This window comes from Thermobia domestica, chromosome 11 (assembly GCF_964235325.1).
Source record: "Thermobia domestica chromosome 11, izTheDome1.hap1.1, whole genome shotgun sequence".
Lineage (NCBI taxonomy): Eukaryota > Metazoa > Arthropoda > Insecta > Zygentoma > Lepismatidae > Thermobia > Thermobia domestica.
This window is the reverse complement of record NC_137464.1, coordinates 86,971,744-86,991,216: the sequence shown is the minus strand read 5'-3', so window position 1 is coordinate 86,991,216 and position 19,473 is coordinate 86,971,744. Positions and strand designations below refer to the sequence as shown.

General features: G+C 36.7%; 1 protein-coding gene across 1 annotated transcript in view; it reads right to left on the bottom strand.

Moving 5' to 3' along the window:
* Nucleotides 1-25: 25 nt before the first annotated feature.
* The window catches only part of LOC145664260 (UDP-glucosyltransferase 2-like), a 57,945-nt gene continuing 38,497 nt past the window's right edge, over nucleotides 26-19,473 (bottom strand). Inside the window, exon 5 of the mRNA XM_081730766.1 lies at nucleotides 26-561. Coding sequence (XP_081586892.1) covers nucleotides 249-561 — 313 coding nt within the window. The 3' untranslated portion in view covers nucleotides 26-248. The remainder of the gene's footprint in view (nucleotides 562-19,473) is intronic.

Sequence of the window (19,473 nt, the reverse complement as noted above, 5' to 3'; positions counted from 1 at the left end):
AATTTGTCTTTATTTCTTTCTTTTTGACATATTGACCTATTTTTCGTTTCTGCTTCGTAGCTTTACGATTCTTATTTACTTTTGAAGAAAAGTTTGTAGAATATTTAGAAATTTAGATAACACATATCCTAAATACACTAATTTATTATTATCGCTTTTACATAATAAAATTATTTTAATTACTGATACATTAGTGTGTTTTTTTTAAAAAAACAATAAAACAGTGACTGAATATTTCTAACGAGCTACTATTCTCGTTTCGATTTAGATTTGCCTTGCTTTGCTTTCGTTGAGTCCTTAGATTTCCCCCCACATATTAACCTAAAAAGTCCACGTAATATTAAAACTATCACAACTGAGATAATAATTACAGCTAGACTCAGTACGGCAATGACGTCTAGCAAGAAATACTGAAACCAATAGAGATCTTGAGCTGCAGTCCTAAGGTGAGGTGCACCTTTATGTCGAATCACGTACTCCACCCAGAAGATGGCACGTTCAAGAGGAGGTTCAGGCTGATCTTTGAAACGGGATGACAACTTCTTCATATTTTCTCTGTACCTGAAAAATTTAATTTTCGTATTAGCAAGTTGATCAGAAGAAGAAACTAGTACTTCAGCTTTTGTATACAGTAGGTCAAACATTTTTTGTAAGTATACAATATAGCAACTATATTTTCAAAGATACACTGAGAAAAAAAAATGTAGGTGGCATACTTAAAAACGTAGGTTACATTCGTAATTCCTGTAGTTTCTGGACTTAACGTACAACCGTATATAACATCCTGCAGCAAACGTATAGCTGAAAAAGTATGTATTATACGCACTGTCTGCATAAGTACAATGACGTCATTCGTGTGACGTCATCTGCAGTAACAAATATATACGGAGGTGATATCTAGCTTTGTGACGTCAGGATCGTATGTAGCATGTGGGTTAATAATGACGACACACACTGACTATCAGGACGGAGCATAATTTCAAGAAGTATGCAATATACGTTCTTTACGTATGTTTCTTTCGTTCAACCCCAAGACAGCATCTATATTGTACTTGTGCCCCGTACGTACGACTAGATACAGTATACGTATTGTACGTATGTATTATACAGATTTTCCTTATGTCGCACACAGCTTGTCCAGATACAGCATACAGAATATCCATATGCACCATACAGAGTGCACATATGTAGCTTACAGACTGTATGCATGCAGCATATAGATTATACGTATGTCGCGTACAGGTTGGCCATATGTAATGTATGGATTGGATGTATATAGCTAATAGGTTGTCCATATGAAATATACGGATTTTACCTGTATCGCATACGTATTGCCTTCTTGTAATATATGGATTGGACATATGCAGGATCTAGATTGTACGTATAGTGCACCATTATTAAAGTGCTGCAACATACTGCAAAATGCATGATACATTCTTACTGTAATGTTGTCAAATATTGTTTTACTCTGTATGAAAACTAAATAGCTTAAAATATGTTTGATCTCCTTTGTGCCAATAATAATAAAATTAACAATCTTAGTTTGGAGCAGTGAAAGTGTCCAAAGAAATGTATTTACCTGCAGGGTGTCCTATAAGTTTGGATTTCCTGCTAATTCGTTGGGAAGCTACTGCAAAGCCAAGTGTTGAAAAGTGACACAAGCGTTAATTTTAAAATTATGGGCACAAAGGAGGTTAACCATATGTTAAACTATTTTCGTTTTCATACAGAGTAAATCAATATGTGATATATTACTGTAAGAATTTATCATATGCTTTGTTGTTAGTTAGTTCCAGCACTTTAATAATAATGCAAAATGCACAGCCATATACAATCCTATATTCAAACTCAAACAACTTCTCTGTACATTTTAATTAACAGGTATGTTTTTTTTTTTTTTTAATGTCGCAACAATTAAAAGTATGGTGTCAGCTGAAAACGTCTTCGCTCACAAGATAATTTCTACTCAGTACTCGCCATAAAAATGCAACACCAAGAAGGAGGCTGGGTAGCTGCGCCAAAGTTCCCAGGCCGATACCTAATAGTAAGTGCAGAATACTCTTAAACGTCCGCCGTATTCGCTGTGCGACAACGTGGTGACAGCGGAGGCGTTGTGCAGCCATCGACTAAACATATTTATCCTTCCCTGCTCTAGACATTCTGCAAATTTGGATTTTCGTGGGTGCATCCTTCTTAGTGCAACATTTTAAGCAACGAGCGGATTAACAGTCTCATACATTGCTTAAAGAAAGAGCAATGATTCTCAGAATTACTCGGAAGATATTATATATATATATACAATAATTTAAAACTGTTATTTCAAACTTTGCAATTCAGAGCACGAAAAGAACTATAGCTAAAGGAACACTGATTTTAGCCAGATAGTAACTAGTAAACTCAATCACACTCAGTACCATTAGTTCATGGTGTTATCCGTAAGTCAGAGATCATGGTATCTCATTTCGTGTAGACTTTTGCATTTGTTTAATGCTAAAAATGTATTTTATCGCTACTTGAACCCAGTACCATATATATATACCGACAGGACGTACCTTAGTCACAAGGTGACATGAGTGAAACACTAAACTATTCGATTGACACCTGCGGCCTTGTCAACACTAGAGAAAGTTACAAAGTGATTAAGTAAATACGGAACATAGTTCATACAAAGTATAGCGATGTATGAAGTCTCCGTTTCATACGACTTGGATAAAGGATACATCTGAAATTGCAACAAAAAATATATGATTTCTCTGGATAATTTGGATTAGTCCAGAATTCGAACACATATACGTTGGTAAGTCGAACTTTTTTTTTTTTTTTTTTTTTTTTTACTTCTTTCTTCGGATTCCCAATAAAGTTGACTACTGAAAAGCTGAGTTACAGATTCTGTATTAAAACAACACCTTTGCTAGACATGTTCAGTATACACATTGTCTTACATACAGAACAATACATTAGTTATTAATGCATGTCTGAAATAATAGTGCTTCGTATAGAATTTTACTTCATTGAAACGTAATAGCACGAAGATAAAAAAATATTGCGAAAGATAATGTTCTTATTACAGAGAAAAAGAGTTGAAATGACTTAACAGTAACAAACATTTTCTTTAAACAGAGACAATATTTTATTCTAATTTATGGAAGAAAGAAATAATTTGTAGTACAGTATCTTTATTAGGGTTATATGTTCGTACAAAAGAATGTAAATACAATTGGGTCTGTCTTCAGAAAGGACGTACTTTTAGCCACAACCTACACTGCTTCTTTTCACTGTCTTTCAAGCAGAATCCTGGTTTGATGCACGAAATACCTGAAACAAAAATCAGAAAACATTCAAAATGTTACATTCGGTGTGCTCAACTTGGTTGTACTTAACAATACAAAGTATCTTAACATTTTTGAGATTAAATGGACAAAATCTATTCGGTCAGGTATGGACTTTTAGGTTGCACATAGAAAAATTACGAAGTGTTTATTGATGCTGAATAACAACTCAAAATGTATTACTATTCAAAAGTAAGTGGGTACCCCAATGGTGTTCGGGGTACCATGGGGTATCTAATGTCTGTATTTTTTTAGATATATGGAAATGTATGTCTCTAAAATGTAAGGAACTGACATCTGTTTACCGAAAACCTCAACTCGGTAAGCCTTATGGATATTGAGATATGGGAAAATGAAGAGCGACACCATAGAAGTGTGGGGTTTGAGTACTAGATGGTGCAGTTTCGGAAATGTAATTACGAGGGCTTACAACAACCTCAAAAGTAATTTCAATTAAATACACTACACACACGCCCTGATGGGGCTTTTCGGGTACCATGATATTCGCAGAACTCTCATTTCTAAATATTCTAAAATATGTCTTAATAACGTTTTAAAGAACGTTAGAGGTGTGTGTTTGCCGAAACTGCAAGTCGGTACGCCTAACAGTTACCGAAATATGGTGAAATAAAAAGCGACACCATAGGTACGTGGAGCTTGCATATTAGACAGTACAATTTAGAAAATTAATTAAAATATGACTATCAAGATATTGTCAAATAAAGGGAGGATCCATACAGTTATGGGATTTTCGTGTTAGGTGGTAAAGTTTCCGAAACCGGTCATGGAAAGTTAACAAGCATCAGTAGCAATTTCATCTTAAAGTAATTAGGTACTTCCATGGAGTTTAAGAACATCATGGGGTCTACCAAGGTTAAATTTTAAAAGCTTTGGAAAATATATTTTGACATTTGTAAAGAGTATTATAAATATGTATTTACCTAAAATTTCCAGCTAGTACATCTAGCAGCTAGAGAGACACCATACAATAAAAGCGTATTAGATCTTGAAATTTCAGAAAACAATTATTGATCCTAACAAAAGTTAAATAAGATGGTACTTCTATGGGTTAAGTGACTACCTCAGACTTGTCAGTACAATTTCGATCGAAAGATTAATTCAGCTCTAAATTTTCTTTGGACAATTCCAAGCGTTCATCGGGCTCTGAAATAAGTGAACATTTTTTGTCAATATCTAATATAGCAAGCGAGATATAAGAAATTATTTTATGACGTCGTAAAAATAGAGACCCACATGGATTTGTACTTTTGAGTCTTTGCTGTAAGAAGAAATTTCAGAAAACAACCGTATATACCTTAATAGAAAATTAAATGGGCGGGAGCATGGTGGCTTAGTGGTAGAGTGCTTACCTCTGGTGTATTGGGTTCGTGGTTCGATCCGCGGCCGTCAGTTTGTAGTGGACATCGTATTCGCGGGTTTTCTAGGGGTACTACCTCTCCTCCCACCTTTGCATTCCATCAATTCTGTCAACAACATTCACTTGCTTTAATCGTAATCTCCCTGAGACTAAAATGCATAATCGTGGGTCGCTACACTGAAATATTTCCTTTTATTTAATTTTAAAATGAAATAGGGAGTTAAGTATGATCGTATCTCTATGGGATAAGTGAAAACTCCAATAGTTTCTGCAAAAGAAGACTAGTTAAAAACCCTACCACTAAGCTACTGTATCCCCGTCCATTGAATTGTCTATTAAGGTATATACAGTAGTTTCCTGAATTTTTTTCTTATGGGAAAGACCCAAAAGTACAAATCCATAAAGATCTATTTTTACGTCATAAAATATATAATTCCTTATATCTTCTCGACTATCTTAGATATTGACAGCGACTTTTCATTCTTTTGCACAGCTCGATGAACCCTTGGAATTGTCTGAAGAAAACCTAGGACTGAACTAAATTTTCGATCGAAATTGTACTAAGGTACTCATTTAACCCATAGAAGTACCCATCTGATTTAATTTTGTTGCGACCAATAATTGTTTCCGAAATTTCAAGATCTCATACGCTTTTATTTCAGTGTTTCTCCAGATGTTAGATGTACTAGCTGGAAGTTTTGGGTAAACACATATTTCAAATATTGTTTACAAATGTCAGATTATATTTTCAAAAGCTTTTAAAATTTAATTTTGGTAGACTCCATGATGTTCTAACACCCCCTGAAGATATCTAATTACTTTAAGATGAAATTGCTACTGGTGTTTATTAACTTTCTATGACCGATTTCGGAAATTTTAGTATCTAACACTAAAACCCCTTAACTGTGTTGGTCCTCCCTTTATTTGACAACATCTTGATAGCCGTTAGTCATATTTTAATTCAATTTCCGAATTCTAGCGTCAAGTATGCAAGTCCCACATACCTATAGTATCGCTCTTTATTTTCCCATATCTCGGTATCCATAAGGCTTACCGAGTTGCAGTTTTCAGTTTAAAAAAAAAAAAAAATCAGTTGTTTACATTTTAGAGACATGTATTTCCAAATATCTAAAATGCAGAAATTAGGTACCGCATTGGAACCCCATTGGAGTACTCACTTACTTTTGCATAGCAGGGTAAAAACGCCAATGGTTCTCACTTTAAGGTTGAAAACATACTATTTTGTCTCTTCTCTGAGCATCGTGAATCTGTCGGAGCTGTACCATAGTTGGAAGGACTCACTGATCCTTCCTATAATGACCATATAGTCAGAATTCAAAAACGAGTAGCCGTTGAAGGAAAAACAATATTTTAAAATCCTTGCACCAGTAGTCGTCACCTTAAAATCAAAATGTTCCAGTAGTAGTCAGGATTTTCTATCAGTATTCGTCACTCAAATAACTTGATATAATTTATTCAAAAACGCACTGTGTATCAGTTTAGGGTTAAGAATACAATATAAAGTAGTAAGCTTAATAACTTTGCATCACTTTTAGCACTCAAGAAAGAAAATAGAAACGTTTTTACATACTTTTTAAAGCAATTTCAGAAAGAAAAATGTTAACTGAATTCAAAAGTTAACTGTATATCACTTTCACGTTAAGAGTACAATATTAAATACTATGTTTAATAACTATACATCACTTTAAACACTCAAGAATGAAAATAAACGTTTGTACATTCATTTTAAAAACAATCTGAGAAATAAAATAAGTTAACTGAATTCAAAATTTAATTATACATCACCTTAAGCTTAAGAATACACTATAAAATACTGAGATTAATAAAAAATGAAATCTTTAACGTCCCACGGTTATGCTGGTTAGGCTAAAGGAGACGGTGATAATGAGAAATGACTGAAATGGTGGATTAAAGAAAGTGGCAGGAAATGGGAGAACCCCGAGAAAACCCACGAGCACGGTGTTTGTCCACCACAAAGTCCACACGGCGCGAGCTGGGATCGAACCAGGGACCCCCTGCACCGGAGGTGAACGCTCTACCACTGAGCCACCGAAGAGTAGACGACTGAAGGCGCAAGTAGCATACAAATTTATGATGCTGAAGGCGTTATTTTTCACAGCTATGGAGGAAAGAGATAGAAACAAAAAAAAAATAACAGGAAATCTTTGTTTTACGTCCTACGAATATGCTATGTAGGTTGACGGTCAGAATTGAGTAATGAAAATTGATGATCTTGGAATACGATTTGGCCGAATAACGAGGGAGAAAATAATCATTGATTAAATATTAAATTGAAAAGAATTAAGAACCTGACGCTTAAATACTTATCTATCCGGCACCCATCTTGATCCCCATAAAATATCATGAAGTGCTTGATTGATTCTAAACCCAATAATAGTAATAGTAATTTAACAAGAAACACAGAATATATAATTTACGCACCTTGAAATGTAGAAATTAATGATTGTAATCCCCAGCTTTCCAATAGACCTTTGATTTCTTCAAATGAAGATTCGGATATCTTGTTTCTTCTCAAGCAATAATGGGTTACAATAATCAGTTGCAGTCCAAAGCCAAGTCACTAAGTGAAGCATGAATATAAAAGAATTCATTAGTTAGATGCATACAAAATCCTACGCATGTAAATCCGAATCTACTTATATTAAATTGTAAATTTAAACAAACTAAATTATACTACAGTTATAGTGACATAAAACATACATTAAATAAGGTATACAGGGTGTCTCAAAAGTCCCCTGACATAGGGTAACTCTGTTATTATCAGAGTTACAACAAAATGTAGGAGAGGAAAGCATCTCCAAATATGATGTTTTCAATCTAAAGTGAAGGAATTTTTAAAATCGGATGACTCGTTTGCGCTGTACACTCTTTATGCGCCTAATGTGAAATGAAAATGCAACGTTGCCATTTACCTGGACCTACAACATAAGTGAATGAAGTTACTTTCTTTTGCGCTAACATTTCGATGGCCAGCCCCCGTTTCAAACAGGAACTTCATTCACTTATGTTGTGGGTCCAGGTAAATGACAACGTTGCATTTTCATTTAAATTTGGGTGCATAAAGAGTATACAGCACAAATATCTCGTCCGATTTTTAAAAAAAAAAAAAAAAAAGTGTTCACTTTAGATTGAAAACGTCATATTTCGATATGATTTTTCCTCTTACATTTTGCTGTAACTCTGATAATAACAGAGTTACCCTATGTCAGGGAACTTTTGAGACATACTGTATACATCATAAGAAGTTCCTTTCTAAATTCTACACGGATGTGGTTTCATTGAATGTGAGGTGGGTGATACACATTAGGCCTTTTGGGAGTACATCACACGGACGACCGTAATTTTGTGTTCAAAATTTTTATTATGAACTGGTGGGATATGTGATACATATGGCCACGGGCTAGAATTTTCTCAGTATGTCAAAAATGCAATCAGATTTCATGCAGCTTAATTTGGTGAAAAGCTATTGCCAATTGAACGTTACATTTACCTCTTTCTTGCAGATGTTAAACCATGCCGTTAGCACGTGAGGAATGGATCGAAATAATAAAACTGTGGGACTGGAGGAGTATATGTGCAGTGGTTGCCGATTGCAGAGTCATCCACAATGTGACTCTGTGTCACATGTTTCAGTGCTACAGTAATTAACTAAATTTGAGAAGACGAGCACATTCGTGAACATACATCGTAACGGTTCAAACTCGCGGGCCCTTTTTCCTTCCCCATTTTGAACCGGTACATGAAAATGCCATTTTCTCTATGTTTGCCTGCGCCGATTTTGAAAATTCCTTCACTAATCGATTTCTCTCGACGAGTACTACAAGAATCAGTTAAAATCGCACGGGCCCTTTTTTCTTCCCCATTTTGAACCGGTACATGAAAATGCGTTTTTCTTCATGCTTGCCTGCGCCGATTTTGAAAATTTCTTCACTAGTCGATTTCTCTCGTTGAGTACTACAAGAATCAGTTAAAATTTCGCGGCCCTTTTTCTTCCCCATTTTGATCCGGTACATGAAAATGGGTTTTTCTTCATGCTTGCCTGCGCCGATTTTGAAAATTCCCTCACTAGTCGATTTCTCTCGTTGAGTACTACAAGAATCAGTTAAAATCTCGCGGGCCCTTTTTCCTTCCCCATTTTGAACAGGTACATGAAAATATGATTTTCTCCATATTTGCCTGCGCCGATTTTGAAAATTCTTTCAGTAATCGATTTCTGTCGTCGAGTACTACAAGAATCAGTTAAAATCTCGCGGGCCCTTTTTTCTTTCCCAACCCAATATTTTTATATATTTTGAATGTATTCAAGTATGGAACAAAAGTGTTTAATTAATTCCCTTAGTAGGCTTCTCAACTTAATATTTTTCAACTTAAATTTTATTTGTTTTGATTATTTATTTTCTTGTGACTCAATATTTAATTGCAATCGTTCATTGGGGAGAAGGGTGGCCATTCTCAAATATATAAATATAGTATTCTTAAAATTTATGTCTTCTCGTATTATTAGTTTCTTCCACTAGACCTGGAAATTGCAAAATTAATACCTGGAAAACCTGGAAAATTCAGGGAAATTGAGTTCCATATTTATGTATGAACCCTGCTATTTACAATTTTTTTCGAATAGGGAGAATTGTACAAAAGGGTGTTTTGGGAATGGTATAACAGTAGGTTTCTGGGGGTGTTGTTCGAAATGAAATAAAATCTTTAAGTTTTACGTCCCACTATTATGCTTGCTAGGCTACAGATGACTTGGTGTTGTTCGGTGGGGGTCAATGTTGCCAATTTTGGGAAAAGTCACTAAATCAGGGGAATTCGACCTCAACGATAGCGTAGGGTGACCATAAAATTTTCAGTTAATAACGGGATAGGTTCTGGCTTTTAGATCTACCTTTGTTCTTACCAGTACCTTGGGGCCGCGGTGGCTCAGTGGTAGAGCGTTCACCTCTGGTGCTTGGGGTTCCGGGTTCAAACCCTGCTCCCGCCAAGTGAACTTTGTGGTGTACAAACACCGTGTGCGTGGGTTTTCTCGGGGTTCTCCCGTTTCCTCCCACTTTCTTCATTCCACCATTTCATTCATCTCTCATCATCACCGTCTCCTTTAGCCTAATCGGCATAACCGTGGGACGTAAAACTCAAAAATTTCATTTCATTTCATTTATCAGTGCCTTGATATCAGAGTTCCCCCTCTCTCTCTTTGTTACTGAGCGGGTACTTATGAAAAAGGAAAGACACGTTGAAGTTTGTTCAACACACAACCAACTGCTAAATCTCTGCTGTCTTTCGAGCAGTACTACGAACTATAGAGTATGTTTAATATAGGGAATTTCAGTTCAATTTTTGCCTCTTTGTTGTTATTAATACTTTTAAAAGGAGTAAAGGTACTGGGTTTGTTATTTACTTCTTTCATTTACATAAAATGGAACGAATACTACTTTTTTCCATCTACTGACGGGAAGGCCGGGAAACGCCCCTAAAACGGGACTGTCCCGGTCAAAACGGGACGTATGGTCGCCCTACGAATAATTTTTCCGATTGGAGACTTTTATGGGTGATTTTTAAATGACGATTCAGCTACTTATACATTTAGCGACTTTTTGCTGCAAACAAAATTTTCATCTGTAGAGAAGCATTATTAGTTCAAAACAGTTTTTGAACTAATAATGCTTCTGTTTGTTCTTTTTTCTGTTTGTTTGTTTTAATCAGCGCAAGTGATGAAGAGTTTGGAAATACAGCGTACCCACTGGCCCACAATCCTGCATTGTTATGTTGCCCTTGTCCTCTAACGAAGAAGAACTACAAACTTGATGTCCTTTAGTTCGCAGTTTCCGTTGAGAGACACACGTAATACATCTTTACCGATAGCAAAAAGATTAGCTATAGATGCGTGAATAAAGGCGATGTGGATGTTTGTTATATTTGTTCTTTGGGGTCTTTTAATTATTCTGCAGTTTTTCTTTTACAAAAAATTGCTTAACGTAAGTACTGTAGTGTTAATTATTTCGGAACTATTTTGACTCCACAATATGAACAAAAGTACCCGAAACAATCTGAAATGATCCCTGAATTCAAGGATTGGTTGCGCCCTGTTTACAAAGATGTGAGTAGAACCAGCGGCGCAAATCTGTCTTCAACATTGGGGGGGAAGGGTAAGACCGTTACCATACTTTTTATTTTGCGATGTCCAAAATAGTTATGAAGTTGAAAAACAATGTTGTGGAGTATCAGAGTTGTCTTCAGCATTGGGAAGCTGCAGATTTGAGGCTTATTCTGGGAGACGTCTATTTTATCTCACGTTCCTTTGTAGCAATTGGACAAAAATCATCAAATTTCTCCCAAAAAACACATTTCAAATCGGATTATTGGGGAAAACTCCCCCTCAGTTCCAAGATTGGAGGGGACATGTATCCGTCATCCCCCCCCCCCGGGATTTGCGGCAGTGAGTGGAACATATTGTTTAGTTTACATCTACAACTTTAAAACAATGCTTATAGACAATGAATTTCTCGATTATTTTTTATAGCGACTTTTCACCCAAAATTCGAGTCGCCACCTCTCGTTTCGCAAACTTATTGTCAACATTTTGGCAACACTGGTTGCGGGGAGAGCTACAATGGAAATGAAAATGAAATGAAATCTTTGAGTTTTATGTCTCACGGTTATGCCGGTTAGGCTAAAGGAGACGGTGATGATGAGCAATGAATGAAATGGTGGAATGAAGAAAGTGGGAGGAAACGGGAAAATCCCGAGGAAACCCACGCACGCAGTGTTTGTTCACCACAAAGTTCATTTGGCGGGAGCTGGGATCGAACCCGGGACCCCAAGCACCAGAGGTGAACGCTCTACCACTGAGCCACCGCGGCCCTAAGAGATTGAGAGTCATAAACTTAGTCACTTTCAATTTTGTAATATATATATATATACTGTATATATATATTACAGTATATATTACTGTATATATATATTACATCACTGACTGATAACTAAAATGCTTGGATTGTATATATAAAAGTCACCCCCTGCCCGTAAAAAGCTCCATTCAAACTCGGAATCGAACAATTGCATCTGTAAAGCAGTGCTGAGTTGATTTTAACGTTCCTTTCAGCAGCAAGGCTGTATGAGACATGGACTTACAGATTAACGTGAAATCCGAACCACATAAGCTCCGGCCGGGAATCGAACCCGGGTGTCCCACGCCAAAGGCGTGTACACTAACCACTTAGCCACGAGGGAACCCATCTGGGTAATAGTTAAGAACAGGTACTTCTCATCTCCCGTGCACGAGGATACATCTTATTGTTGCACTACCTAAACACCCTAAGTACAAGGGCAAGAACTCAGTCTATTACCTGCTTTTTAACATCCTAGATCAGCGTTTCCTAACCTTTTTCAACTTGCGGCACACTACGGATGTAACTTGAATTCTCGCGGCGCACTCATAGATATTATTATTTGTAAATATAAAACTAGTATTTTTTCTGCGATTATTGATCTCCTTCTCACAGAGAAGAAAGCTCAATCACTGTTTTTTTCCCCGTGGTAAATTATTATGCTTATTTTTCATTCTAATTTAAAAATATAAAACAATTGCAATGAAATATTGGACTCAGGTTTTTAAAACTAAGCTTTCTTGTTCGAAAACTGTATCCAACCTTTCACTAAGAAGTAAGATCACTAAATAACGAACGAACAAACAAATCTTTTTTACTTTTAAAATACAAATGTATTTAATTTGTCGAAAGGATTGAATGTTATTTTAAATTTTCAAGTTACAAAATAGTCTGCAACAATAAAGAAGCAATAATAGTTACAACAATGATAATCAATATATATTTTCAACATTAAAAATGTACAGAAAAGTAACACGGTATGAAACTTAAAGTTGTAGATTCATAGTAGAGGTTCATAGTAATGTGAAATAAAAATATACATTTTTCCTTCGTCTTGCAATTTGATTGCTATAGAATTAATAATTTGCTTCGACTTCCTCGCGGCACACTAGCGGCCCATTCACGGCACACCAGTGTGCCGCGGCGCACCGGTTGGGAAACGCTGTCCTAGATAGTCAATGAATAATTCCTGAAAGTATGGCGTTTCTCGTCCTTCCCTAAATGGGAAGTACGGCTCCTTAACTATAACCCTCATCTGTAAGGCAGTGTAAGCAACAAAAAATTAAAAAAAAAAAAACGCACACTGGATGTTTGCGCAACTGAGGATCAAAACATCCTCAATGGAGTATGAGAAATCGTAAACGTCAATCAAAGTGTCTTTTTGCTTATTCATTACTTCGTTAATAGTTAATTCCTTCTAGAAATAGTGAAACAATACTATGAAGAAACACTAATTAAACTAATAACTATTACGTTGTGTTTCTTACCATACCGTTTTTACCAGCCATAGAATTTGAACCTAGTACTATACTGCATTAGTCACGCCGGAACGAAGAGTGAAATTCAAACGCCTGGCACTCGTAGGTGTTGAAGCTGTGTTGTAGTTACGCGGCCTGCGTTGGTACTCCTCAACATAAATACGTCACTGCCCAAAACCAGGAAACATCACAGACAGAAGACAGGGGCACAATCAGTGCCTGACACTTCACGAACTCAAACCCGCCAAGACTCAACTCAACATGACCTTCAATTACGTTCTACAGTAGAAACCAAACCAATGCTAAGGCACAAACTTACCAACTTCCTATATGAAAACACAAGAAAAAAAAATTCAAACTTTTTGGTTCCAAAGTGATGCCATAACAATAATACTAAAAAGGTTTTAATTCTCAGTAACCCAAACATTAATTAACTAGGGAACATAACAAGCAAAAATAAATAAATAGAAATCAAATCAAATTAAATTTAAAAAATAAAAACCTGACAAGTAAGCTCTCCCTGACTACTTTTTTTTAAAATTTCAGTGAGGCTGTAAAATATATCAATATCTTCGTCAAATATATATATTTCAATGTAAACAAGTTCTTTAAACAAAAGAAAGCTCTGTAGTAGAGCGCTTACCTCTGACCTGTTAGGTCCCTGGTTCGATTCCTGCTCCCGACAAATAGCCTTTTGGTGAACACTGTAGGTGTGGTTATTCTTAAGACTTTCCAGTTTCCTTACATTTTCTTGATTCCACCATTATCATGTATCTCATCGTCACCTTCTCACTTACGTTTATGTACAATCATGGGGCGTTAAACTAAAAGTAAAAAAAAAAAAAAAAATGCAAATATCCTAATAAAAATGAGTTTTCTAGACTACACAAGTGGCCCCGCGTAGCGTAGTTGCTAACGCTCTCGCCTTCGGTGCGAACCGTCCCGGGTTCGATCCCGTTGGGGATCGATTTCCTCAGTCGAAAAAGTATCAAAAGATTTTAAGTCCAGCCATCCTGAATGAGATTTCCTTGGGTTTTCCTCATTCACAGCAGGAAAATGCCGGAGTGGTACCTAACATATAGGTCCCAGGCCGTTTTCTTCCTTCCCCAATCCTTTCTTCCCTTCCTTTACCCGGATAGTGTGCTCATCGAGGGACGTCATCCCTCATATGTGACGGGCTAACAAGGCCATTGATGCCGAAAGCCCAGAGACCTAAAGCCTAAATCTTCACTACACAAGGGAATTTTCGCGCTGAAAACGGTTTCTTAGCAATTATGTTAAGCAGTCCTGTAGTAACTCTGCACCACGTAATAAATCGTCACATATAAAACGGAATGAATAAACACATAACATTCATTTTGCTACCTTGTAACGTAAAATGTTTCAAAACATTAATATTCAAAGATTTCTCAAAATTCAGATTCACCCATTCCATTCTCCTCAATCATTAACGAGTTGTAGTCATAAACTATATTACTTACTTAGTACTATACTAAAGCAAGTTACACTAAAAGAATATATAATTAATGGAATATTTAACTAAAGTAATAGTTAACTAGTGCACTTACCCAGGTTTTTGTTTCCTTCCGATTGTAACAACCTCGTTTCGCAAGCAAAAGACGGTAGTTCAATGACGTCAGCCATGGCGAAAGAAAGAGTGTCTATAGGCGGTCTGGATCTCACGTACAGATGGACGTATATAACGTATAACTGAAGTACTTAACATACGTATATGTATGTAAAATACAGAAGATTGTTAGATGTCAGACATTCTGCAGCGAAATGATGTAATATCTAAGCGGGTAAAAGGCAGTACCTGTGTAGTATATGGATAAAGTACGCTCCGTACAGATTTCCTTAGTAAACATAACGAATCCTTGTATTTGTACAATATACCGCTGTCCGGATAATGGATTTTTCTCAGTGTATAAATTATAGATATCTGGCTGCGTAAGTAATAGAGGGCTGTTATAAAGTCCTTGCTATAAAACAAATGCTTATAACTTTTTTTAAAATAATAATATTGCAGTGAAATAAATATTAAGATCTTTAGTGGGACCTATATTTTACATCGCCATCCATAGATACACCGCCACCATCTTTGCCACACTTCCAGCTGGGCTCCGTTGACATCCATACATTTCTGCAACCTCTGGCGAAATCCGTGAATGGTATTCAGTCTTGCATGGTCAGAAATGCCATCTAATCTTAGCTTTCATCTTCACTAATCTTAGCTTTCAGGTCCTGCAAGTTCTTTGGTTTTCCCGCATACACCTGTGTTTTAACGTGACTCCATAACAAAAAATCACAGGGTGTCAGATCGAGGAAACTAAAGGGCCAAGGGATGCGGCCTCTGCACCCAATCCATCTGCTAGGTAGCTCACGGTCAATGTAGTCCCTGACAATTTGTGCAAAATGTGGGGGCTCCGTTTTGCTGATAGTGGATGCGATTCTTGATTCTCAACCCAACCAATTCGGGTATCAGGAAATTTGTAAGCATTTGAAGGTACTGTACATGTATACCTCCCCTATCACAGTGTTTTTGCCGAAGAAAAACGGGCCATTTATGAGGTGGTTCACTGATACGGCACACCATACATTCATTTTCTGGTTGTCTCTTTCGTGCGTTTCATATTCATGAGGGTTTTCAGGTCCCCAAACAAGGTAGTTGTGAATTTTACCCTCTGAAACATGGTTACTCATCTGAGAACACCAGTAACTCCAGAAGTTCAATGTCATTATCCAGTCATTTCAGCATCAATTTACAGAACTCCAGTCTCGTGTCTTGATCTTCTTCTGTCAGTTCATGCACAAATTTAATCTTGTATGGTTTGGCTTTCAAATGTTTACGCATTATCTTGCGCGTTGTTGACTGAGGGAATCCCAACTGCAGCGACCGCCGCAGAATCGATTTTCTTGGACTCTTCAGGCTGTCGGCAATCCTTCGCATCGTGTTTGGGCTCACTGGCGGCCGACCACTTCTTTACATCTTACTGTGCCAACTCTTACTCCTGACATTTGGCAGGTACATTTTTGTACACTCGTCTGAAATTTCGCTAAACCAACACAGCTGATTTCAGTTCTGCATACCACACACCGTGCTTTTTCTTGTACCGTTGCCATTTTCATGACCTTTGTTGTCAACAGGGTTGCCAACCTCATCATTGCAATAGTGTTTCCAACCAAAAATTTACAGATCATTGCACAATTTAACCCTTTCCGGATCCAGGGTTTCTGGACTATTTTTTAGACTTTCAGTCAAGCAGCTACTGCATCGTCACTATTTATCCTAGGATCATGGTTCATACCTCATTCTCTTCAGAATTAAGCTGGCTTTTAAATTGTACCACTTGCATGCTCATACCATATACCAGGAGCGGAAAAAATGATATCAAAGGGAAAATTTCGGAGGGATTTTTTTTCTCGCACTTTGGGCCCCTCTGGAGCGGCCCTGCGTGAACGTAGCCATCTAAAAAAAAGTCTGATAAATAGCACTTGGTATACTGAATGTGTGTGCCAAATTTCAAGTTTCTATCTTGAATACCAAGGGCGGGATAAATTTTATCAGGAATTCCCACCATGCCCCAAATTACCGTAAAATACCATGATCTCAGGTAAAAAAAATCCTGAGACATCCCTAATTACCCTAGGGTCATGTTTCGCCCATCATTCTCTTCAGAATAGGGGGGCGCGGTGGCTCAGTGGTAGAGCGTTCACCTCTGGTGCTTGGGGTCCCGGGTTCGATCCCAGCCCCCGCCAAGTGAACTTTGTGGTGGACAAACACCGTGCTCGTGGGTTTTCTCGGGGTACTCCCGTTTCCTCCCACTTACTTCATTCCACCATTTCACTCATCTCTCATAATCACCGTCTCCTTTAGCCTAACCGGCATAACCGTGGGACGTAAAACTTAAAGAAGAAAGAAGATTTCTCTTCAGAATAGAACTGCCTTTCAGACGGTATGACTCACGCGTCTCCATCATGTATCTAAGGCGGGAAAATGGGGATAAACGGGATTTTTTGGGTAAAAATATCCCTTTTTTCAACCTTTAGCCCCTCTGGTTCCCCCCTGTTTTAACGCAGAAATCTGAAAAAAACTGGTAAATACTACTCGGTGGACTGAATGTTTGTGCAAAATTTGAATCTTCTACGTGCAAAAATAAGCCCGCCAAAAATACTTTACATAACCCCCCAAAAAATATTACACGAAAATATATATTTTAGAATTATGACGTCATCACCTCCTATGTCTCGACGCAGGAAGGTGTGAAACCATACGTAATGTCTTCTACAATGCCTCTGGACTTGAAAAAAAAAAACCGGACGAAAAAGCTCAAGTAGGAGAGTTATAACGCAATGTACCATGAAACACCCCATATGGTACAGATTGTACCATGGGATCCCCAAAATGTTAAAATGTATTTTACTGCAATATATATATATATATATATATATATATATATATATATATATATATATATATATATATATATATATATATATAGCAAGGACTTTATAAGGGTAATTTCTACTTGTTAGGAAATAAATATTCAGGGTTGATTTATATTATGAGTTTTATTGTGTAATTGAGCAATAAATGTTAATTTAGGTTAGAATAAGGAGTTGTTATGAGACATTTGATGATTCGACCTAGGTGTTTCTATAATTAAAATGTATTAATACGTCAACTTTTCCTGGAGGCACAAGTATTATTTGGTGCCCCTAGAAAAAATATTTGGGCCTGTCTATCAATACAAATCAATTAACACATTAATGTAATGCACATAATAATATCCTATTAGTATGTACTACCTCGGTTATTTTTTTTTTTTTTTTTTTTTTGGACAACGAACATGTATTATTTCTATATATTACATTTATTGAAAATTAAGTTGCGGTTCTCATATTTGACACAATATAAAACCTTATAAGCAATTTTATTATTTATAAAGGGCAAGGGTCATTTTATTGAAGCAAGTCGAGATTACATTTACGATTTATCTTAAGGAAATTTATTTTGTTCAGGTGATTGGGCAGCAGGTGGGATGCTGACTGCCACGGGTGCTGACTGCCACAGCCAATTATTGGTGCTGATTGCCACGACTGGCGCTGATTGCCAATATCAAGGTGCTGACTGCCACGATGGCGTGCTGACTGCCACGAGCCTGAGAGAAAGTTGCTAGACGTAACATTACCGGACGCCAAGAAGCATGAAAGAAACTAGATGAACCTTACGATCGTGTTGTTCAGACCAACACCTAACAAAGGTAAACAGGTCACTGTATGTACACTCATGTCCAAAATTATTGTCGCATCTAGTAATATAATTTGATAACGAATTTGCCCAGTATTTCTTATAATGTTAGTATGTGTATAATCGGCAAAGACAAGTATGTGGTAAATTTCATGTCAAAAGAGCAGTAAATAAGAACAATAAAACGAAAATAATTTTTTCTTGTCCATTAGTTACATTTTATTTTACTCATTATGATTTTCATATTTATAATTCTTCCCCTATGAAATTTACCACAAATATACATTTCCTGATTATACACATATCAGTATTAAAAGTACTCTGCAAAATTATCAAATTATATTCTTACAAGAAGACAGTTATAAATATGCGACAATAATTTTGGACATGAATGTACTTCAGTTTTGTCAGGGAGCGGTGCGTACAAAATTGGTACGATTTATGTATTCTCACTTGAACTCCCTATGTCAGCATGAACTGTGTACTGCTGCGCAAATTGTTTCGAGCAGCACTTGAAAGTTCCATCAAAAAAGCACTGCTGGCTGTCCCTCACAAGGGAAGTTCAGGAGAAAGCACTCGCCTGCAGAGATACTAAGCATGCTATTTGAAGTCCCAATTCATGCTGATTACAACAAGCTAATAAAATTCCTGAACGGTTGAGAACGGTTCGAGATATTCAACTTGGAAGTTTATATGAGAAAATTAGGATATACGCATTTATACGCGTTAAGTACAACATAATTAGTAACGAATATTGACATACGAATTAAAGCTATTGGAAGTAACAGAAAAAAAAGTGTTTCGCAATAACTAACGGGTTTGTTAGATACAATTAGCCATTACATTGTTCACAATAATCATAGGTTAGAGATGAAAATTGATCACTGTTGTTCTTCTGTTTTATGAAGAAATGACGCAGGCAAAAGACTCCTTTGCACCATGAACATTTTATATGTCCAATTGCGTTGCATCCGTCAAGGGAACAGTTCGCAGAACCAAAGCAAAAAGCAAATTCGACAAGTGATTCAAGTTATAGGCCTATAATTTATTCGTAACCTGCCTTGTAGAACGCAAACTGAAACAATCCAATGTGTAGCGGTGATCTGAAGTG